The sequence below is a fragment of the Typopeltis vanoorti genome, chromosome 4 (assembly GCF_054136105.1).
Source record: "Typopeltis vanoorti isolate ZY-2024b chromosome 4, IOZ_Tvanoo_1.0, whole genome shotgun sequence".
Classification (NCBI taxonomy): domain Eukaryota; kingdom Metazoa; phylum Arthropoda; class Arachnida; order Uropygi; family Thelyphonidae; genus Typopeltis; species Typopeltis vanoorti.
Window position 1 is genome coordinate 127,208,638 of NC_143552.1, and position 24,977 is coordinate 127,233,614.

Consider the following 24,977-nt stretch of genomic DNA (forward strand, 5'->3'; position numbering starts at 1 on the left):
TGGTTATGCCCAATGTCACCAAAACACAGTCTTGCCTTCTCTCGCGCAAATGAGATTCCAGCTCACCTATCCTTACCCTCAATAATACATAAATCACCAGACAAGATCAGATCTATTCACTCCAAAATCCTCCACTTTCTGTTGCACCTGTTAATACAAGAGTTGCAGTTGCCCAGTCCCTTTACTGTGCAACTGCAAACACACCGAACCTTCTATTCATCATCTTTTATTCCATTATCCTCTGTCCTCTGAAACAGCCTTCCTCAAGAAGTATTCCCAAACAACTGCAACCTGCAACTCTTCAAAACAAACAAACAAAACAAAAATATCAATTAACTTCTATCTCAGTTCCTATCTCATCTGTACCACCACACGGCACTGATGTACCTATAGGTCCTTCGGCCGTATGAGATCAATATACGAAATATACGAGTATACATATATACAGTCATCCCTCGACTTACGTCGGCTTTCCGTTCCATCCGGTAGGACGGATGTCGATTTAAATCAACATAGTTATAAGGGTTAGGGACTTAACAGTAATAAGTATACTGTCATTTTAATTTTTAAAGCTTATTATAAAACTGTACTGTGCGTTGTTGCCACTATAAAACAGGAGATAATCACCCAAATCTTCCTCCACAATCACATCTTCATTACCTTCCCTATGTGAAAGACCAGGCTGCGGCTATTCTGGTATAATCTTTGTTTTTTTGGTGAAAATGTCCAACATGCTTTGGACATTTTCACCTTTTTCTTTTCATCATAAATTTGTTTATAGCAAGCAAATGCATTATGTACTTTCCTTTCTACTAATAAGTAGCGTTCAACATTGGAGTCCATGTCTTCAGCCATTTTGAGAACATCACTAACTGCAAAGAACATTTCTGCAAGACCCTTCACTGTGAATTGTTCAACTACCTCTCCTTTTTTCTCTTTTTCCTCTTCCTTTTCTCGTTCTTCCTCTTCTGCAACACGTTATTCCTCCAGTTCGACCAATTCTTCGTGGGTCAACTCTTCAGGGGCACTTTCTATGAGTTGAACTATGTCGTCATCATTCACTTCGAGAAACAGATTGTTTGCTAGGTCCACTATTTCTTCACTCAATTTACAGAGGTCTTCATTTTTTTCAAAACTTCCAAAATCGTGAACAAACCTTTTTATTGTCTCTTTCTATATGCCATTCATACATTGAGAGATCACTTCGTCCCAAACTAGCAATATTTTTAATAGCATGATCAATATTGAATGTTTTCCAGAATTGCATGAGAGTCTGGTCGTTTCCTTCAATAGTAGAAATAGCTTGTGAGAAAGTTCTCCGTAGATAATAAACCTTAAACACTACAAGAACTCCCTGGTCCATCGGTTGGATCAATGAAGTAGTGTTTGGAGGGAGAAACATGACTTTGATCTTGGGGTGTGAAGATCATTGATGTAAGGTGGATAACCTGGGCCATTATTTAGAATTAATAAAATTTTAAATTCTACATTTTGTTTCACACGATAGCTTTCCATTTCGCTCGCATAACAGTTGGTTAAGGCAAACAATTTTTCAGTCATTCACGACTCCTTATATCTCCGCTAATGAACTGGAAGAGTATGCTTCATAATGTTTTTGAAGCTCGTGGATTCTCACTGTGCCATATCACAAATGGTTTTCAATTTATATCTAGCCACATTACCCCTAACAGAATCGTAATACGGTTTTTATGATCTTTGAAACCAGGCATATAGCTTTTTTGTGGATGAATTGTCCGCTCGGGTATTTTATTCCGAAACAAGGAGGTCTCATCCATATTAAATATTTGCTGTGACAAATTATTTTCCTTCGTAATAATTTTATCCAATTTTATCCACAAATATCTTGGCAGCCTTCTCGTCGGAACTTGCAGATACATTTTCACATTATACAGTGCAAAACGCTGCTTGAATCTCATGAACCAACCGGAAGAAGTTGAATTCGTAGTCGTAATCGGGTCCTATTTTCTCCTTCAACACATTGAAGAGACTTAGTGCCTTAGCGATTATGGTCATAGTGCTAAGAGGTATGTGCTTTTGATTCAGGTCCTCTGTGCATGATGGAAGTACCTTTTCCAATTGCCGATAGGACCTTGTTGTTGCTTCGTCACTATCGTTGAACTTGCAACTTCGTTTCAAGATCAATTGCTCGCCTCTTTTTCTGTGATCCTTCACTAAGTTTTTTAATTGGGCATGTAGGGGCTATGTTGTACAAAATATCGCGAGATATTTAATGATAAATACACAAGTAACCTATTTTTCAAACACAAAATCAACTTAGCAACAATGCATTGTTGCTAAATAAAAACTTTTTACTTTACGCTCGCTTGCGTCTTGTTCGAAAGTATTGTCAAAAATGTTATTTATTCCATTATAGGATCACGGACTTATCTCCGAACGGATAAGTCGAGGGATGTTTATATATATATATATATATACTCGTATATTTACACTGCTCAAAACAATTAGGAGATATTTTAGTTTCTGTCGGTTAATTATAAATTTCTGCAAATTATAACTATTGGGTACGTTATACATGAATAAATATTTCTTACTTATTGATAGGGTGTAATTCATGAGCGCCAGCAAAGGTTGGTCGATTGGTAGAACCTCTGCTACTAATGGTTCACGCAAAAAGTTAAGCAAGTTTGAGCGCGATTAGTAGTTGGAAGTGGTCAATCGTTTGATGCTGTTGGCACACTCTCCCTCGATGAGCCTTTAGACTCCCTGGAGGTGTCAAATGATATTGTTTAAATAATCGATATTTATTACAAATTGTGTTACATTTGTAAATTATTTTTATAACTTTATAATTTACAAGAAAACCAAAATATCCCCTAATTCTTTTGAGCCATAAACACCGATTTATACGCCATAAACACCGAATACTAAAAACATTTCTTATCTTGAAGGTTACCTTTCACGTCCGATGGTTTTAGATAATGATTCCAATGAAAGATTACCATCACATGTAAGAAGGTCATTATGTTAAGATTAATTAATGTTGCCAATTAATCCGTGTTTTCAACCATTTCATTTTGTTGTTGCTTTCGAATTATTTACAACTTATTCGCATTTCCTTCAAGCTTGTTATCTAACGTAATTTTTTCGTGTTTTATTTGGACAAGTTATTTTAAATTTTAGAGATTAACTTTGATAATCTTACAACATCTACACATTTTATAATCTGCAAGCTTGATTATTTGCGTACCCTTTCTGGAAGTAAGCAAGTAATTATTTTCTTTAATGAAAATCAAAATCAGGACTCGACTTAATGGGGAAGGATTAAGATGAGGGGCTTTTAAAGGCACATTTCTTTCAGTAGTATATTCCAAGGCACTGTGATATTGATTTTTTTTTGATAAAAAATGAGGACATTTTGATGGATATTATATGCATATTTTTGTTAATTTCATAAACTGTAAATAGTCCAAGGGGGCTTTAAAGATGGTAATTAATTTTTTGCAGCTAACACCATAAAGAAATCTGCTGAAGAGTAGTATACGCTCTGGAGATCTGTTAGACTTTTAAGTCACAGTTTACGGAATATATCACAGCGTAGATGAGTAATGATGGTCAAAACTTGCCTTGATAAAATGAAGAATGAGCCACAATGACGAAAAAGTTAAAATTAAAATTTTTGCCTACTAATACCGTGACGGAGAATTTTGTGTATTACCGGCAAGGAAGGAAATTTTTATTATCTGACCTGATTTGATTGTGCGTTTGTGCTTGCAAAATAGGACAGAGTGTTGGATGAAATGCTCCTGAGTTTTATAAAACATTTATTTAACATGTTCGCTCACTTTCGTCCTTACGCAGTGAATTAAATTACTTTAATCTGAATAATAAAATAACAAATCATATTGCTATTATTATAATCTGAATGGACTTCAAGAACAACAATAATAATGTGATGATGACATATATATTCTCCTTGCCTCGCTCGTTTATTTGTGTCATAGCAATTACGACTAGATATTCTTTTTTGTTCTTGAAAAAATAACTAAAGAAAATAAATACCCGTACGAAACGTGCATTTCTTTTATTGCAGTTATCTCCTTTGTATAAATTTATTGTTGACAGAGCTACAGTTCATAAAATAAACAATAGAGAAAGAATCTCATTTCATACGACGCAAGTCGGCAGTGGCCAGAGTTTTATTTCGCATATAAATAAAATACGAGGGGAATTTAAAGATAAATTATTCCTCACCTTTCGATTTTTGCTGTTGGTTTAAAACGTACAGTCCCGAATGTCAAGTATAGGTTATGGAATATGTCTGAAAATATTGATAATATTAGACAATATTTTTGTCATATTCTTATAGAGCGGAAAGAGAAAAAGAAAAAACATATCTAGAAAATACATCTAGAAAAAAAAAAAAAAAAAATATATATATATGTGTAAGATGAAATACAAAAAGTGTCTATCGTTTGCATTCATTATCCAGCTGTGTTTTTTCGTAAGGCCAAAACCACATAGGATGAAGTCCAGTCACATCTGTATGAGAGCGACTAATCTGCGTTCTGTTTAAAAGTAATAAATGTTTCTGGCGCTCTTGTTGATATTAGAATTCATCTTCGCTACGGAGCCACCTCTGCAGTCTAGTTAAAAGAGCGACCTTTAGCAACAATATGTGTATATTAGACATAAAATGCAGATAAATTCAATGAGCCTTTAACTGAAGCTTTTGTAAAATAAACTATAATATGTAACCTGCTGAATATGTTACACTAAAATATGAATGCGCAACCCATAGTTTCATATTCCTTTCAAGTAGAATTTTTGTACAATAATACTCTAGTGCTTTAAAGTTAAATATTCTAGAATTTATTAAAATTGAGCTCCAAAATATATAGACGTTTCTGTTTATGTCAAAATTATAGTAGAAAATATTGAGAAAATTTATCAAACATGTAATTAGATTAAAATAAGAGAGCAAAAAATATATTACTCGTAATTAAAATACTTGAATTTTTAAAATAAACGGCAAAGCCTTATCAAGATTGTAGTTCACGCGGTCTTTGTATTTCTAGGTGCTAATTTTGATCGCTGAGCGATTAGAAATTAAAGTGTGTGTGGGGGGGGGAGGGTTGTCATCCATTCCTTTTCGTTTCTTTTAGTTATATTTACTTCCCTCCTTCATATTCTGGATCATTGAATACTTTTCTAAAAAATTGCGTAATCGCTATCATAGTGCGAATTAGACCTGTAGCGAAATTTACATGCTTGTAGTCGAGAAAGCATTGAAGAAAAAAGCGAAACTTACTACTCGCCTTTCGAAAAGCCTCTTATAAAGATTTGTCGTGTCCTTGACGGAATTCGAACCCAGTCGTTAGGACACCGGAGGGCATTTTAGGTCACTACGATCTCGCAAGAGTTTTTAATGATGAGTTTATATTTTTTTCAGGAACAAAAGTTGAAAAAAGTGATTTTATATGTCTAATCATTATAATTTTGCAAGTATTTTACTATTAATTAAAGGCAACCACATAATCTAATAACTGAAATGTTAATATTTCAATTATTTCATGTTGCATAATAATTAAGCAAGAATTAGATAAATATTATGGTTGTAGGATAGATTATAATTAAATTTTATGTATAAAGATTACCTACTTATTTACCATCTTCGGAGCCTGTGTAGCTCAGTGGATGTGGCGTTTGCACACCACGGCGCTTGGCCGCACGAAGGAAGACTTCGTTTCGAGTCTAGTCGGCGACTAGAGGAAATTTTTCTAAGCCTTTTTTCGACCGGTTCCCGAGTTAGTCGATCTCTGGCACAGGCAAGCGGGTTTTTCGTCCTGTAAACTCGAGAAAATCGACCGTAGAACCCACATTATTTCAGACATTAAATATATTGTGTTAGGATCAGGGACCACGAGATGGCGGCACATTTGAGCCGTCTCTCTTCACTGCGTACCGCTTAATTAGAGATAGCCTTGGGCCATCTATCTCTGATTGGTTCCAGTGGAGATTGAACTGCCCACTCAGTCTCCAAAAGTTAGATAGGGCTAAATGGCCTCGCCTACTCCCGTATACGGGAATAAAAAGGCGTTAGCTGATTTTTTTTTATCATCTTCGTGCGTCATGGCACATAAGGCCCAGATCCGTTTCTTCCAGATATCTCTGTCCCGAGCCACCAATTCTGCCTTTTCTCCAGCTTTTCCAACAGCCAGCCAGTCTTCTTTCCTATTCTGTTATTCTCTGCCAAGTTAATTTAGACCTTCTCCTTTTTTCTGGTTTCCTTCTGAGATCCATGTCAAAGCCACTCTAGGAATTTCTCTGCTGACCATTCTCAGTTTGTGTCCAATCTGCGTTTTTTATTTCATCTGTGATGCTTTTTGCACAAATCAGCTTACATAAGTCATCATTTGTTATACTTGGGACCAAATTATTTTTAATATTTTACGAAGACATTTTTGTTTCAAAAATGTTTAATTTATGAAAACTATTTAATGATTAATCAACTTAGCAATATTCAACATGTCGGAATTGTTATGTGTTTGTGTATAAATGTGTATGTGAAATTAAAAATAATAAATAATAAAAATAAAACTTTAAAATAATTTATATTACAAAATAATAAAATATTTACTTATTACTTATTTACTCATCATTCGATGAGGAGAATTGATGTAATAATAATAATAATAATAATAATAATAATAATAATAATAATAATAATAATAATAATAATAATAAAAGAATTAAAATATAAAGACTGGAAGAAAAGAAGAGGAAAATAAGTAATGAGAGAATATGCAATATAACCTTAATCACTCTCCTAGCACCCTAGATCTCTTCCTGACTAGTGACCCAAGCATACTGCGAATGTTTTATGTCCACTAGGTAATTTATACACAATCATCTCTTCTCCTATGGAACAATGCTTATACAGCCACTCTCAATTGAGTTGTTTGGCATTATAATAGTATAAAGTGGGATGACCTTTGTAACTTCTATGACTTATTCCCTTGGTTGAACTATTGTTTTTAGCCTTTCAACTCAAACATTATGCACTTGAATGCATCATCTAAGTAATTCTTATAGTTATGGAAATATATATTCCCCACTTCAGTCTGAATTGCTATCTTCGAATTAAGCCTTGGTTCTGCAAGGGAAAAAAAAGTGTACCAAGGCTGTACAAGCAACGAATCCAGCATACTGCATTTGGCTTTCTTCAAGAACTCCATCTTCCTTTACTGCTTATACCAAAGCTCGAAATAGCTGCAAGAAGAATATCAACACATCCAAAATCGATTTAAAAAGAACCCAAAATAACAGGAACTTGCACAGTATTTAAATAGCAGTCAAGCCTTCTGGTCTCTTGCTAAAGCAATTGGTCGTCATTTTTGTCCAACACTTCTCTCATGCCTGTTGCACCAAAATAGCTTTATTTGTGATATCATTCACAGAAATATCCCCCAACTCTCCAAATTCTCAGAACTCAATGCCATTTCTGTTCTTTCACAAACAAGATCAGAAGAATCTTGCCCAAATTAAACACCTAAAAGTCTTTTAGTTCCGATGGCATTTCTCCGATTGTCCTGAAGGTTTGTGCTCCAGAACTGACCCATGTCTTATGTCACTCTTTTATTCTACTGGCATCTATCCTACAGCCTGGAAATGACCTACTGTATATTCAACCCATTCCCAAGAACAGGGACAAATCCTTACCATCAAACTACCGCCCAATCTTTCTCATCCCAGTCTTCTCCAAAGAATTAATTATGCACCTAGTTAATAAATGATGACAGGTAATTCCCCTACTACCGATCAATGGGGGATCTACTTACATATATCCCTCATCCCTGGACTAATACTATGGAAAAGTTTGTGAATCAGAAGTTTGCATTTGACATCTCCAAGTCTTTTGACCGGGTCTGGCACAATAGCTTGTAAAGTAATATCCCATTATTTGGTCTGTTCCACATCTTCTGCAACTGGGTTGCAAGCTTTTCTGACTGAACTCTCGCTACTTGCAATGGCAGATGACTTCTTATACTTTGGCTATGTAACTAATGCTGGAGTTCCACAAGGTTGTGTTCTCTCACTCACTCTTTCTTCTGTACATCAATGACCTACTACGATTAACCTACAAGTCAATACAGTTTCGCTGATGACAGTACACTCCTCGTTTTCATTTGACAAACCTTTGCAGATTAACACCTTCTACTACATTAAATTCCGATCTCTTCAAGCCATTCTTCAATGAGACACAGATAACTTTGTCTATTTCAAGCTAGTAAAACACAGTTCTGCCTTATTTTCCAAAAAAAAAAGAGTCGTTTTCTTCTAGTATGACCTTGTCAACACTCAAATCTCCAGACAAGATGAATATCTTCTTAGCATTATCCTGACTTCAAGCCTCTCTTGACATAAATACACTGCAACTATTTCCACCTTGACATCCAAAAATCTCTGTCATTCAAGACGGTACTTTACCTCTGAACAGCTATTAACCTTATATAAATCGCAAATCCGCCCAACTATCGAATATTATTGTGACATTTGGGGTGGTGTCCCCTAAGCGCTCCTTAAAAATAGTTGATTAAATACAGAAGAGAGAAGTTAAGTTGATGTTAAGTGTAATGACCCGTTTCTTACTAATTCACTTCATCCGCTTTCACACAAGCGTTTTTTTTTTTTCGCAGCATGCATCTTTTATAAATACTTCCATGGAAACTGAAGCATAATAGTTCTTCTATTTTCTACTAAATCCATCGAAACGTGTGCAACTTCCATCCAATAACAGTTCAACTTCACAGTTCAACTCTAAACTCACAGAACAAGTTTCCCTTCCTCTTCTTTCCTTCTACTGCTGTATTTTGGAACACTCTCCCTCTTCCTCAGCCTTCCCCTAATCCTCTATCTCAAGGAGTACAATGCACGTCTTCAAATCAAAGGTCAACAACTCTCTACTCATCCACTGTACTAACATACTGTACCAACCTCTCCTTGAAAGATCAACATAAAAAAATCATGCAATGAAAGTTAATAGTTATTACGGCGCGTTTATTTTATTTACGACAAGTTCTTAGTGCATTCATCGCCCTAAAATAAATTTAAAAGAAATATTTAGGGCGTGGTTTAAAGTGTGGATGCTGTGGTTTATTACGCCTCTTATCACTGAACCACTACTATCAGCAAAACCTATTTTTGTGGAAACATTGTGTCATATTCTTCTGGAGAAAACGAATTATAAGCTACCTAAAAACTGAAGTGGTAAAACGATTTGGCAGTATTGAACGAAGAGCACACGTGATATGCGATGTTCTGATAAAATAAACGAATTAAAAATTAAACAGTATTTCAAACATATTAAAATAACAGAAATAAAAGCCATTAAACACTACTAAAGCGGTTGTGTCAAGTGTTGTCTGTGTGATCGCCATTCAGGAGGTTGGCTGTCTTCCTTTCTTTCGCTTATCTTCAATTCTTCCCTCTAATAAATTTGTTTGAAGATTTTCATGTCTCACAATATTACCTATATATGATATTTTTCTTTCTTTCTATATGTTCTTTATTCGTTCCATTATACCGGTCATCTACAGAACTTCTTCAATGTTCAAGCTATTCTTGTAAACAGCTTGAAAACATCAGTCATTCCTTCTAAAACGGTATTCGCAATTAGAACAGTAAAGGAAAGTTGTCTTCTATTTATTTATTTGTTTATTTATTTATTGCTTTTTTATGAACATCTATTTCTTGATCAATGAAAGTGATCGTGAAGATATATTTTATTGATAAAGTCAAAATTAAAAATCGATTACATCTCCTTTAAAGCATGTTAAGTAAACAAATAATCGTTCTTCTTCTACGTTAATCACTAATAAAGCCATAGTAGCTCTGTTCAATAGTTATGGCCACAATCCCGTGCAGCCAATACATAACGTGCGTTAAATTCGCGTAATATTTAAATGTTAGCTTCTAATTGGATCAGGCAGAAGACAGTGCGAGGAACATAATATCATTTAACGTGTGCTTTAGTTTGAAATGCGCAAATACATTCGAAAATAAACAAAAAAGTGGGCCACGATATTTTGCTACCGACGGGGTTCGGACTGGGCGGCCACATTATCAAAGGGTGTAACGCTCTATTGTGGCTTAAAATTTTTATTAAGGCTTAATTAGGTTATTAAAAAATACAAGCATATCTAAAAAAAAAAGCAGTGCTGTTTTTGTTGAGAGAGAGAAAGATGCGATATCGTGCTTACATGAAACGAGTAAGTGAAATATACTTGACATTACAAGTAAATTACGTCGTAAAATACGAAATAGTAATAAACGTCATATTCGCAACTTCCTTTGCCTTTTTTTCCCTCTTCATGACACTGTAAGTGCTTATTAGTGCCATGCGCTCTGCAGATATTAAATAGGAACACAATATTTCCATGAACCCTGCAAATTAGTGGGCATTTGATATCAGTTAAGAGTAGTTCTCTCCTGAATGCTGAAGTATAATAGAAAACTCTAAAACGAAAATTATAAAACATTTTAATAAATTTAAAATACTTTAAAAAAATAAACTGTTGCAGTAAATGAAGTAGCACTTATCTTTTTGTATGATTGATTGCTGTGTAACCTGTTTTCAGGTCATTGCGAATGAACCTCTCTCTCTCTCTCTCTCTCTCTCTCTCTCTAATGGTCTGAGGTGCGTGTGACCATTGCACCTGCGGTCGCTAGCATCTTATATTTAGAAACAGTGGGAAAAGAAGCAGCTTCTAGCGGTGATTGCATGAATGACGTCATACTCACGAATTTCAAACAGTGTTATGTTAGTGATGGATGGGGTATGCATGTGTTGAAATCCATTTCTTGGATATGTTATTTATCTGGTTGAGCTGCCGAAGATAAAAGGAACAGCCTACTAGCATCAAATAGCTTAAATTTCTTTCCCCAGTTTTAACCGATGCTATACCTATTGACACAAAAATGTTTCTGGTCATGCACGGATTTTCTAGTATGAATATGATGTTTTTATGCATACAAGTACCACTATATTATAGGTATGCCAAAACCGATATGTCCAGGAATTTATCTTTGGTATGTGTGAGTGGAGGGGTAACTATAATAATGATAACATGAATGAACCGTAACTTCTTCGGATAGAGCTTCATTTCTTGGAAGAGGGTCTTAACCTTCATTCAGGGAGAGGTTTAGAGGAAGAAGAGGACCTATTAACCATGTCTTTGAATATTATTTTCTGTGAATCTCAACCACGATAGGTTGTATCGTGATCTTATTGCACATTAGCATCATGGATGAGCTGAGAGTTAGATAATCCAGAAAATCCACCTGTGATAATCAAACATGCAACGTTTTCCACTCCAGGCTTTTATTAAGCAGACTGGTGGTGGTCTTACACAGGAAACGAAATTCGTTTACCACTTAATATATTCAATGATGAGCGACTCGTCCTGTACAAAGAATGGTATGCATATTACATCTTTTTTTTTTTTTTTTACATTTTAATGTATATCGCGAGCCTCCGTAGCTCAGTCGGTATAGACGAAGCCCGGTCGGAAAGACTTGGGTTCGATTCCAGTCAGTGATGTGAGGAACCTTTATCTGGTCTCTTTCGACGAAAGGTGAGTTAGCCGGTCTCATACGGAGTAAGAGGGTTTTTCACGCGTAAAATCGGGTTTTTCGTCCCGCAGAACAGGCAAACCGGTCTGTAGATGTGAACATACACATCTACAGACATAGAACACACCGGGAGGCATAGGGTTAACCACCTTATCCTCGGGACCGGTATGGTTTGGAAGGCCTAATACGTAAAAAGGAAGAAGAAGAAGAAGAAGAAGAAGAATGTATATCACTAGTAAATACATTTTATAACTACCAGGGTTGTAACACTTTAAATGAAGTAATACTAATGTAATGCTCTCTCTCTCTCTCTCTAATGGACAAACTTGAAAAGGAAACCGACTATAACTGATGTGGTGTAGAGTGCGGGATTCGAAATACAACATTTATGTCCAATATTTTCTCGAAGGAACGTTGTGGATGACAAAACTATTGAAGACAGCAGTGGTTGTCAGTTTTATAAAGCGAATATCGCACGGAATGACAAGTTATAACTTTTGAGTGGGAAAAATACAACAGCAGCAGGAAATAAAATCCAGAATAATTTAATTTCGTTGAAAAGATAATTTCATTATCCTACTTTATGCAAAGATAAAGCGAATTTTTTAGTAGAAATTATTTTCTTCTTCCACACACTAAATTCCTGATGAGAGTACCACATGAAGTCGGTAAATTACATTTCTTTCTCTGTCTGTTCAACATTTTTGCGTATATTAACTATTTAAGAGAGGCAACGACATAATCTACTTTATAATATAAATGAAGGTATTGAATGAGTCACCAAATACACGAAAATTAATGACATTCGAGAATATGCAGTCAAGAATGCAATTGCTCGGAAAAGATAAATTAAACTTTTCGGTATGATTTCGTTCATTTATTACTGGAAAAGGATGAAAAAGGAATAACGTAAACAACATTCTCTGACTAAGAAGTATACGACTAATATTATTTCCTGGAAAACTTCCCGCACTGAAGATCAGCACACTAGGAGAATTGCACAAATAAGCTTTAAAAAAAATGTTTTTAAAATTGTTTCCTCCAAAATACGGAAGAATTTGAAGCTCTGGAGAAGAGTAGCTGTACACATGATGAATGCAACAATCTTTAGCTTAGGAATGTTGGACATCTATTTTTCGCTATTTTTAGGATGATTATTAAATAATCATCCTAAAAATGTATACAATCATTCTGAACTTTCACAATCATTCTGAACTTTTTTTTAATTTCTTCTAAAGCCATGATTATTCTGATTTGATAAACAAGCAGAAAATGAAACAAACATAAGAAGAATTGGATAATTAAAAAATCGTTTGAAATTTTGGCCAGTTCTCCTTGAAGACCATTTCGCAGAGATATTGACAGGAAAGTATTAAGAGATAAATTATTTAGGCTAATCGAACTGTAAATGCAGCAACGGTTTCGAATACGGCATTCTGGAATGCTATAAATGTCTGTTCCGGATACCGCAGAATGTTTCGTGCTAACTAAAATGTCATAGATTCCCTGGAATGCTGATATAAAATGAACTTAGTTGTGTCGCCAAAGGAATTCCTACGAGACGCATGAAAATGCAAATTTTATTAGTAATAGTCCGATGAAGCAAATAGACCATCATTAAATTTTCGAGATAACACTTGTCACTATTTGGTATCACAAAACTGAGTAGCTTCGCAGCCTAATATAACGAGTAATCTAAAAAAATTGCTTGGTAGATAATTTCCAACTTTTAAACATAGTTTCATTTGCATTTAATGATAAGATAAATATTCATTCTTATATTAGGCTGTAAAGGTAGTACATAACTGACCTGGATTTTTTTAATTTCTTTTTTGATCTGGTACTTGGTCGATAAAATGTCGTTGGCATCAGCTCCGCGATGTTCACAGACCGTTTTATTTTGGTCACAAAGCAACAAGTAAGAGTCAACTTTCTTTGAGTACCGCCACTGGCTTTGCTATTCGCGAAGATGTGTGACAGTAAAGATTTTTTTTTGTTTTTTATTGACCTTCCTCCTTATCACTGGAATGTGTACGAGCATTTTTGGGTCGACTGTTTATTGACCATTGACAGTAGTTTGGTATGATGTTAGAACGAACTCCAAGATCTTTTCCACAGTGCAAGAAAGCCTGGGACTACAAAGGATTCACAAGTCCTGTATGGTATATTCATATTCATTCTTATTGTATGAATTTAAATAAAAAAAGTCAACAACATTTAAAGTTATTTCTGCTTTACTAATATAAGACGACTAGATAAACATTTATCATGCAACAAGATTTTTCTTTTCCTTCTTATTTTTTTTATGCGAATCCTACCCACGCTTCATCCTACTTATTAGTAGGATGAGGTTCTGCCACCGGCGTGGGTAGGATTCGCATCAAAAAAAAAATAATAATAAGTTTCTCGAACGTTTTCCCCCAAGAGCGCGCAATAACTGTGAAATTTCACCTGGAGAGAGAGAGAGAGAGAGAGAGAGATATTTGAATATCTTGAAAGTTTCCAAGTATAGAGCTCAAGGTGTTTTGCTTGTACTTAAAATTTTACACTCAGAGTTTCTTTTATTTCAATAAAAAAGGAAAAGTCACAACGCCTTCTGTCAGAGATGGATAGGTTCTTCAGTGTTTCCTCTAATACAGTCAGAAGTCGCCTGAGTTCAGTTCTATCTCAAGACCTTTCCATAAATTACATAATACCGATATTAGTTGAAGGAATTTGACAACTGCACTGTCACAAATGCTCGTCTCAAATTTCGATATTCCCACTTTGAGGCAATTCATGTGAATTATAAGGATGCATAGTAAATCATTGAGTTTGACAATAACTGAAACAAACAAACAAACAAAAATGTCAGCGCTTGACGTGAGCAGATTAGCTACAAGCAATGCATCAGCTCTTTTTTACCTACCTATGACAGACAAGTATGTTACCCAAGACTCCATGATATGAATTAACATAATATAATCCATTACAACGTTGTATTATAAATCTTTGTTAAAATTGATCATTGCTACTGTTGTAATTAGTTAAATCAGTTAACAGAAAACAGCAATTGCGATATTTCGAATACTTCAATTCTGAAGTGGAGAAATATTATACTCTCATTGGACGTTCCAAAGTTAAACTTCTTTAGGTCGTAATTACGGTCTAATAATGTGAAGCCAGTATGTTTTTTAATTACATGATTTGCCTGTTTAATGGGAGCTAAAATCTTCGGCAACAGTATCAGATTGGTCTATAAGTTAAGTAGTAATTGTTTTATAAACCACTCTTTTTAGAAATCAATAGCATATTTATTTCTTTATTTTGATTTTACATCATAGTGATTTTGTATAAATATGAAAATTTCTTCAGTTTATAGTATACTAAATTGTAAAAGAAGCTTTTAAGGAAAGAAGAAACTTATTAGTGTTGGATTTGAATATCTATAGTTTACAAGGAGTTGGGAGATGCATTGTGAGTAGTTAGTGACTGAATGCTGTTCGAAGAAAGAGAAAGAATTATAAATACTAATACAAAAAACATTGGCTGTGGAAATATATCTTAAAATTAATTTTAAAAGAAGAAAGAAAGAAAGAAAAACATACAATAAAAATGCGTCTTTTTCTTTTGTGCTGAAGTGGGAAATTGGAGATAACAGCGGTTCACTATAATCTTGGTTGACGCTTGTTAACATGTAATATATCTTCAGACAGAGTCAAGAATAATTTTAGAGAAGCAGGAACATCTTCCCTACTGTGAGAACAATATCCTGCGGATAAAGTTAATACTATCAGCAAATATTCTGCAAAGTTTAATTTTGGCAAAAATGTTTATATGTTATTTCAATAAATATTCGGTATTTAAGTTCCTGTTGAGAAGTTATTGGGTATACTTTCTCCAAATACTTGAGATTTTTTTTTTAATATTTTTTTTCAGATAAAGGCTAGACGTGTAGTTCCCCGTCACTGAACCTCGCATCTGGGTGTGTGTATATGACTTTTCTGATAATTTCTTGTAACTACTAAGATTTCTTCATGAATACCGAAATTGATTCAAACAAAAACGGCACGCTGATTCAAAACAGGTATGTGACTACTTATATCATCCATTCTAAGCTTTTTTAAATCTTATCTTACTTATTTCTGTGTTTTTATTAAGAATGATTAAGAAAAATTACTGTTTCTTTAAATAACCTCAAATAAATATTATTTAAATGTACTGTTGTTATGCTCTTCGACTGCTAACTTCCGTATCTGCCTATGATGGCCGATACAGAGTTTTTTGTCTTCTTAATGATTTAAAAACAATACTTAACTATAAAGCTCTGTTTTTCTGGTTTTAGATATCTGATTAAGGTATCTAAAACCAGAGCTGTCATGTTCAATATCTTAGTGACTTTCGTCATGATATTGAACATGACACAATTTCAGTGTCATGTTCAATGTCATGACGAAAGTCACTAAAATAATAGATCAGTAGCAAGATAAATCGCAATATAAGTGTGCTGAATTTTAGCATGCTGTAATTCATCTTTCTTAAGGAATTGGAGGATGTAGATTTACTTAAACCACTATTCTTATCTCGCGACCGTTATATGTCATATTCCTTTTCGTCAGAAAAGATAGGAATGCTAACTTTTTCCTGATATAACCAAGCAGGTTTCTTGAACTTTCTGGAAAAGGATTGGTTCTGCATTTTAAAGGGTTACATTTTCACTACATTTGGAAAATGTTTCGAAATTTCATCCCCTCACTACTGCAAACCGAATTTTAATGATAACCTCTTGACAGTTTTAAAGTTATAAAAATATGAATATAACAACACTCGAAGGGGGGAAAACCTCTAGATAAATATAAGTGCGATTGATAAAATCAGAAACTTACCTGGTCAAATCTCAGTTTCGAGGCTTATTTGAAAAGTGCTACTGTTATTAAGAATTCTGCGGAAGTAATTATGAGACGCGTCTATTCTATTTAACAATTGGTGCGTAGTTGAGCCAGTTTTCTGCTTTTATGAGCTGAGAAATTAGAGTTTTATCGAAAAATGCAGATAGCTACGTCGCAGAATCTCGAAATCCCTTCTCCGTAAAACTCTTAGGCACCGTCTTGAGGTAGTTTTAGACGCAACATATGCCCATGTTGCGTCTAAAACTACCTCAGCTTTAGTTGAAAAGCCCTTATATAAGTTTCTTGTGTCCTACATATGATATTCGGATCCACAGCCCTTGTCACGAAGGCAACATTTTTATTGTGACAATTTTCGGAGCTTAGTTTCGGTTATTTTTATATTCTCACAATGATTCTTGTGGCTCCATGAGAGATTTAATAATAATAATAATAATAATAATAATAATAATAATAATAATAATAATAATAATAATAATAATAATAATAATTTTTGTAATATAATAATAATAATAATATATTTGCAAAGGTTGTTCTCATGTTCGTTTAAAAACATTAAAAGACGACGCTCGAGGCATCATTATTCATACATGTTCAAAAAGATAGATTTCCAGATTTAAAAATAATTAAGACAAAGAGAAAAAATAGAAGAACATATGGGATGATATGAAAAGTCTATAATGAAAATAAGCTAAAACTTTTCTAAACTATTCATATGAGAACAAAGCTATCAGGCAAGTATAATTACTATTATTCGGCCTTCCAATAGAACTGAAATACAATTTAGGGTAGTAACAACCTAAACTCACGAATTATCTAAATATATTTACCATTTGTATGTTAATCAGAATCATACAATCGTTTTAAGGCAAATAACCTGCACTTGCTTTCATCCCAGACAGGGATGGAAAGGTCTGAAATAGTTTCTACTGAAAAATGTTTTTGGTCAAAATAGAATTCAAAGTGCTAGTGACATTCTTTGGATTAAGTTATGAAGGTGGTAAAGAGGGCAAAACTGAATCCCCCAGTAATAAGCAACTAACAACACTTGAAAGGTGCATGCTATAAATAAGCAGCGCACAGTCTCTATACGACAGTATTGGCATTCAAGTGTATGATAGAGTGCAAAAGTCGAGACCTAAATGAATCGAGCATGACATGCAGTGGAATCCATGCGGACTGGTAAGAGTATTTGGAAACTGTTTCCCTGTTGTGATACCCATGTGTTTTTGGAATATCTAGTATAGTGTAACAAACAGCAAAATTCCAGTTAATATGTGGCTGGAAAGAGTAGATCAATGGGAAAGGCATACGAAGAGTCGTGAATCATAAAAATCTTATGGAAGGAACCCCGATGATCACTGAAGATATCATGCCTGTTCAACAAAAGCAAGTAGCAGTTTGCGTCTTGTTGAACAGAGAGACATTCCGCTGGCTGTGAATTCATATCCCACTGTGGCAGAAATCTGTGAACGTCTTTAAGTGATAGAGATGAATATCTTCATTGGCCTTAAGCAGTCATCCTGCTCATTGAAAGCCTGAAGACCTTAAAAAGTATTCTCTTTGGTCTCTAGAGAAGGGTTCTGCATTATCGCATTTATAGCCATTCATCCATAGTGCTAAATCAGTAGTAACAACATATTATAGGTTTAAAAACATATTATAGGTGGTATTATTACTAAAGTCGTGCTGAGCCAGCAGCAGCAGCATTTGACATTAGAAGATTGCATGGAATGATTACTCCCAGTTCCTTTTATTTTATATTGATGGAAGTGCACGACATCAACAATATTAAGACATGCGATGTCTTCATATTGATGGTTTGAGGTCTTTCCTAGCACTCTGTAAATCATTATCAATAGATCAAGGACTAAGGTGCTGAAAGGTACGCCACTTATGTTGACCTTTACATGATAGAGCTTCCAACAGGAAAATGCGTCATACACAGCGCGTGTTGTCCTGAAGTAGTTACATGAATATGGCAATGATTTCTTAATGCATTGGCCTCTTGAGTAACAATTTCCATAAAGTTTGGAATGTGAAAACGAGATATTTGTTGCAGGAATTTGCTCTTAGCAAATCTGATGAAAATGCAGGAATTCATCATATCTTTCTTGGATAAGATACTTTGTGGAGTTGATTTTTATCATATCGAGGATGTTCTCAAAGTTCGCGTTGCTCCAACCCAATGTTACTTCGGCAAGTGCACGGCAAAGCATTATACATTACTAAACTTTATAGTAAATAGCATTATCATTATTATTATTATTTTTATTATAATTATTATTATTATTATTACGGGCGACTCCAGGGAGTCCTTAGACTCATCGAGGGAGACCCTAAACATCATGTCCACACAACTATACGACATTCTCACAGTATCTATAATACCTTGCCTTGAACTCACTCACCGTCATAGCACCCACAACAGACTCTCTGGCAGCTTATTCCACTCATTTACCACTCTAAAAGTAAAGAACCCAGCTCTAATACCCTTGCTAATCACACTCTTGTCCCCTAGTTCTCCCACCACCAGTCCTGATCTCAAAAATATCCTCTGAATTAATCCTATAGAAACCCTTTAGCAATTTGAGTGTCTCAATCATATCTCCCCTTTTCCGCCTATCAACTAATTTCTGCAACCCACAAATCTTCAACCTGTTCTCATAAGGTTCATTCCATAGACCTGCTATCATCTTGGTCACTCGCCTCTGCATCCTCTTCACCTCCTCCCCATCAAGAAGAAACCTAGGTGACCAAATCTGGGCACAGCAGTCGAGATGAGGTCTTATCAAGGCTCGGTACAGAGGTACAATAACTTGCTTGTCTCTGCTCGTCAAAGTATTTTTCAACAACCAAGTGAGTTGATGAGCTGATATAGCCACTTTTGCGATGTGCCCCCCCCCCAAACTTCATCTCCCTATCCACTAACACTCCCAAGTCCCTGGCCTCATCAATCTCTTGGAGTACAGTTCCACCAATGTGGTATACTGCTGCTAATCTTTTCACCCCAAAATGCATAACCTTACATTTTGTCACATTAAATTGACATCCATCCTCCTTAGCCCAGAACTCCAATCTATCCAAGTCGTCCTGCAAGATTTTGATATCTTCTGCATTCACTATTGCCCTACCCAACTTTGCATCATCAGCGAACAAATGAACTGTTCCTCTTAGATCCTTCCCTATATCGTTAATGAACAAATTAAACAGCAGTGGTCCAAGAACAGAACCCTGTGGCACACCACTAGTCACAGGCCATCTTTTGGATTCTACTCCTGAATAAACTACTCTCTGTTATCTCTCCATCAACCATCCACCTATCCATCTCACCAACCGTATATCCATTCCCATATGTTATAGTTTACGGATTAGAATTCCGTGTGGTATCTTGTCAAATGCCTAAGCCAGGTCCAGCAGTATCACTGTAAACCCATTACCCTTATATAGTTCAGCCGTCAGTGTGTTATAAAACTTCAGCAAGTTACTGAGGCATGATCTACCCTTCACAAAACCATGCTGTCCCCCGTACAATATCTCATTTTCATCAATCCATTCCTGTATTTTTCCCTTGACTACTTTCTCCGAGACCTTGACAACGACTCCTGATATGATGATCGGTCGGTAATTTGCAACAGTAGTCTTGGATCCTCCTTTATGCAGTGGAACTATTTTCCCCTCTTTCCACACCTTCGGGACTAAACTAGACCCGAGACTCAGATTAAACAACATGGTCAAGGACACTGATAATTCTTTAGCTGCTTCACGTAAGACCCGTGCCGGCATACCATCCAATCCCACAGATGTATTCACATTAAGGTTCTGTAGTAGACTATTCACCTCCACTTCATTCATCACAATTCCCGTATAAACTAATGGTTCCTTCATTTTTTCAATGTCACCACCTGGATGATATACTCTTGCAAAGTGCTCACTCAGTAATTCCACTATATCGACTGATTCAGTGACCTCCTTACCATCGTCATTCCTTAAAATCATTATGCCGTGTATAGTTTTTTTTTTTTTGCTTGCAGCATATTGAAAGAACTGCTTGGGATTCTCTTTAGCTTGCATAGCTAGTTTCCTTTCATAATCCGCTTTTGCTTTTTTTACCACACTCGTTACCCTTCTGGCCTGCGCTTTATACCGTTCGTGTGCCTGCAGGTCACCTTTCTCTTTAAATTCCCTCCACAGTTGTTTCTTTTTTTGCAGCTCAAGCTTAATGGTGTTATTCATCCATTTAACCCTACTTGTTTTACTATTCGGACCCTAGGTATACAATCAGCCATAACCTCCAATAAATGCTCCTTGACCACTTCCCATGCTCTATCGACATCCAGCCCTCCTCCAGTAAATGCTCCTTGACCACTTCCCATGCTCTATCGACATCCAGCCCTTGCAGTTTTACATGCCATGGCACTGAACCAAGCAATCTCCTAAGCTTGTCATACTTGCCAGCACGGCAATTCCACATATACCCTGTCTTAATCGAAAATGCCACACCTTTAGCCACCTACCAGGTCAAGACCTTATGATCATTCTCACCAATAGGCAATATGGTCCTATTCATTACAGTCAAATTCTCAGATGCTATTACGAGGTCAAGCACTTTCAAACCCCTAGTATTTTCAATTACATGCTGTCTCAGATAGTTATCCCTTATAATTGAATAAAATCCATTTCCTTCCTCACACGTGTCCTCTCCACCTTCTAATCAGTGTTATCATAGTTGAAATCCCCCATAAGAATTACCCTCCTTCCACTCATTTCATCAATTTGTTTATGCATACTATCTCCACCATCTATTCCATCATCTGGTCTATAGCAGCACCCAACTGCATATTTTGTTCTGCCAGTCTCAATCTCACACCAAATAGTTTCATGTGAGCTCTTTTCACTATCCTGCAATACAAATTCAATTCTCCTTGGCTGCAGTTCAGTTCATCTGTTATTGATGATAAACACACTATAACCTACAAATTCTATCCCACTAACTATATCACAGCTTCACTAATGCCAATAACCTGTGGCCAGGAAGAGCCAATCAAGCCCAAAAAATTCTTCCTTCTGTTCCTAATACTCCTGGCGTTAGTATACATGAAATGCAGAGGTCCCTTTGTCCCACCCCTATCTTGATGCGTTATTCTAACTATCCCATTCCGATGTCTTGTCCTTGGTACTGGCTCGGGTACATTATATACATTCTTACACTCAACTGTTTCACTGATGTCCGCATATCCACTCCCCCCCCCCCTTGGTAGTTCTAGTTTCCCTGGTTCTGCACATCCATTTTCACTTCATTCAGCAACACTTTTTCTAGTCTCCGCACACCAAATCCATTCAAATGCAGTCCAACCATCTTGTATAAATCCTTTCGCCCATCAAACTCATTCCACACCACACCATAAGATTTTCTCTTATTTATTGATTGTAGTCTGTTGTTAATGTTTGTTTTTTATATGTTAAGGCATTCTGCACATTGAAAGCATGTTCTAAAAATGTAAATTAAAAAAAGCCCCTGTAAAGTTTAATACTTATATTTCGAAACAGAGAGTTGGCATGTCAAGTACAATATTGGTGAGATTTGTTCTCTTCACATCACGTAGTGCAATCTCACCATTACGGATGTTAGAGTGACTGTGGACAGGGAAGAAAGTTAAAGGACACTTAAAAAAACTGGTAAACTTTTCCAAGGCTTTGCTGAATTCTCACTTGGATTACTGTGCACAACTATCTTTCTGGATTTCTGATCGAATTAGATACTCGGAGAAAACGCTGACACTGGTAACCGAGACAGCATACAGATCATGAAATAGTGACTATGAGGATAGGGTGAGGGGAAAATGGGTTGTGGAATTTGGTTGATAGGAGAAGAAGTACAGTATGATAAAGATATTTAAGTTGGAGAGGGAATTATATAAAATAAACTCAAAGAAGAAGGGTTTTTCGTGGTATAAAAGGGGAGAATTTGACCGTTCCTGGGGATAGGAATTATGCAAGAGCGAGGTCAATAAGAGAGTTAAGTAGATTTGATTTTATCATTGAGACTAGTGAACGAACAGACAGTATGGTGGGCTGTGAGTGCATCGACGCTCGATGAATTTATAGAAAGGCGTGATAACCATAGAGAAGGCTGGAATAGGGTGATAATGATGATCCTCGAGACTCCCTGTAAGTCTGATAATAACAATAATTTTTTATCCTGAAATAATTTACAACTAATTTTGCATTTGCAGTGAATGCCTAATTACTTCCAAATTTCTAAAGAAAAGGTTCTTAAAATATATTGATAATAAAAGCATTTGTCTAATTTATTGAAATTGGGATGATAAAAGTTGAATTTTTTATAACAATTTTTAAATCACATTAGACACTCATTTTTTTAAGAAATAAGAAAGAAGTTGCTAATAGAAAAAAAAAAAACACGAAAAAAGCGGCTTTTCCTACTATTTAAATATAAACTGTGGCAATTATTTGTAGAAGATATGATTAATAGGTATTATTGATGAGATTTATCATCTTAAGTTGGAAGATGAAAAATATTACTTAGTTTCACATGTAACGTCATTTTGACTCCGTATGGGCACGCCCGTACTTCATTAGATTTTGGGAGTGAAGTCGTTTGGTAGGAGAGGATGATAGTTTAGTTTATAGGGTTAAAGATGCCCTTTCGACAAAGAGTTAGCGGAGCAATCACAAACATCCATGCCGGCTTCGAAGCTGTAGTCTGTTGGTTAGAGAGCGGATACGCTAGCCACTCGGCCAACCAAGTTGGCTGGCAAATATAAGAAAAAGTTATTTTAGTAAGTTTGCCATTTAAACGTTCAAGATAGGATGTGTTACTTGCCTAAAGTGCATCCAGTTTTTAGAAATCGGTTTATTTTTTAAGAGAATAGTGTAATCGCTATAACTTAAAGACACATCCCCCCCTCTTTTTGTCATTTGAAAGTTCAATTATGTTTATATAGATAAACAGTCATTAGAACACAGTTTTAAGAGCCAAATCTGATAAAAATAAATTCATTTTTCTTTAAAAACCGTTAAGCATAGAAAAGTCTAGACAGATATCAACAGCGATGGCAGTAATAATAAAAAAATGGCAAGTGAGCTGAAGACATCCTACCTTGTGAAACAGCTAGATCATATTTCTTTGCCATAGGAACTAAAGTTAGTCAGTACTATAAATACGAGGGCACCAACCCATACACTATTTTGACCGTCTTTACTGCAGGTGTCTTCTTTGAGATCGTAGAAAATTTGCAAGTATTTCTAGTCGAAAAAAAAGAGAATAATAATCTAAAGATGGTGAGACTTTCTAGAGTAGAAAAATCGTTGTAATTCCTAAAATCATTGTTGAGATGAAGAAGAGAGTGCATGTTGTAGGCAGAAAGAAAAAAAGTATTAAAAAATAGCCTCATTGCTTCTTCGTTACTATTTATAAAATGTTGCAAAACTCAGGATTAACGCTGTGTGAGGACGTTAATCTGCCCATGATTTTAGAGGCTTTAGTATTTTTAATAAATGGCTAAAAGTTACTCGAGACTTAAAATTTTACAGTAAATGCTTTCGCACTCTTGTACCTATGATCTATTTCTATAAAATATGGTATTAATGGATTACAAAAAAATAAATAAATAAAATAAAATAAAATATTGACCCCATTCAGTTTCTGCCTAAATTGACTTTGTTAGATACCGAAAGAAGAATAAAGTGTCAAGTGTAAAGAATAAAACTTTTCCCGAGAAATTTTCCAATCTTTCTTGTCTCGAGTTTCGGGATAAACAACTCGAGACTGAAGACCTGTCACAAATTTAGATTTACAAATCTGAAACATAAAAGTTTATTCTAATTTTTCTATTTTTTACTTTTAATAACATAATTGTTGTATCACATAGATTGTAGACAATGATTAAAATTTTATTACGAATTAATGCAATTATTTAACGACTGCAATAAATAATGTTATTTGTTATTTTATATACTATCCATCTGCGTTTCTTTTAAATATAATGCAGTAATATCATTGTATGACTAAATTACTATAAATCAATTGCAACGAAACAACCTCCCGTAATAGACATTTTTACTGCGCTTAGATTCTCCGGGTCGGTTCGTCCTCAGCTTCACTTCTCTTATCAGTTAGTTCATTAGTTAAATGAATATGAAAAATCATTACCAGTAGCAAACAGACTTTTTGCTGTAATGTATGGTAACGTTATTATTTTTCACTTTTAGTTTTAAATTTGGATCGCATTTGATAACTTGCTGGCAAGATAAATTTATTATTTTATAATTTTAATTTTTCTGAATTTTCTGAAAATGGATATTTTCACCTTTGCTTCAAAATAAATTCTTAAAGAAACACTTTAAGAATTGTAAAAATAAGTAGTTCAGTGCAATTATTATCCAAAGCAGATTTCGTGCAAGGAATTAAACATTATGGGATTGATAAGATATTTAGAATGTATGCATGAATCA

At 35.1% G+C, this 24,977-nt stretch overlaps 1 protein-coding gene across 1 annotated transcript in view; it reads left to right on the top strand.

Moving 5' to 3' along the window:
- The first annotated feature begins 2,026 nt into the window (after window positions 1–2,026).
- The window catches only part of LOC150107665 (voltage-gated potassium channel subunit beta-2-like), a 257,488-nt gene continuing 234,537 nt past the window's right edge, over window positions 2,027–24,977 (top strand). Inside the window, exon 1 of the mRNA XM_090392162.1 lies at window positions 2,027–2,045. Coding sequence (XP_090248288.1) covers window positions 2,027–2,045 — 19 coding nt within the window. The remainder of the gene's footprint in view (window positions 2,046–24,977) is intronic.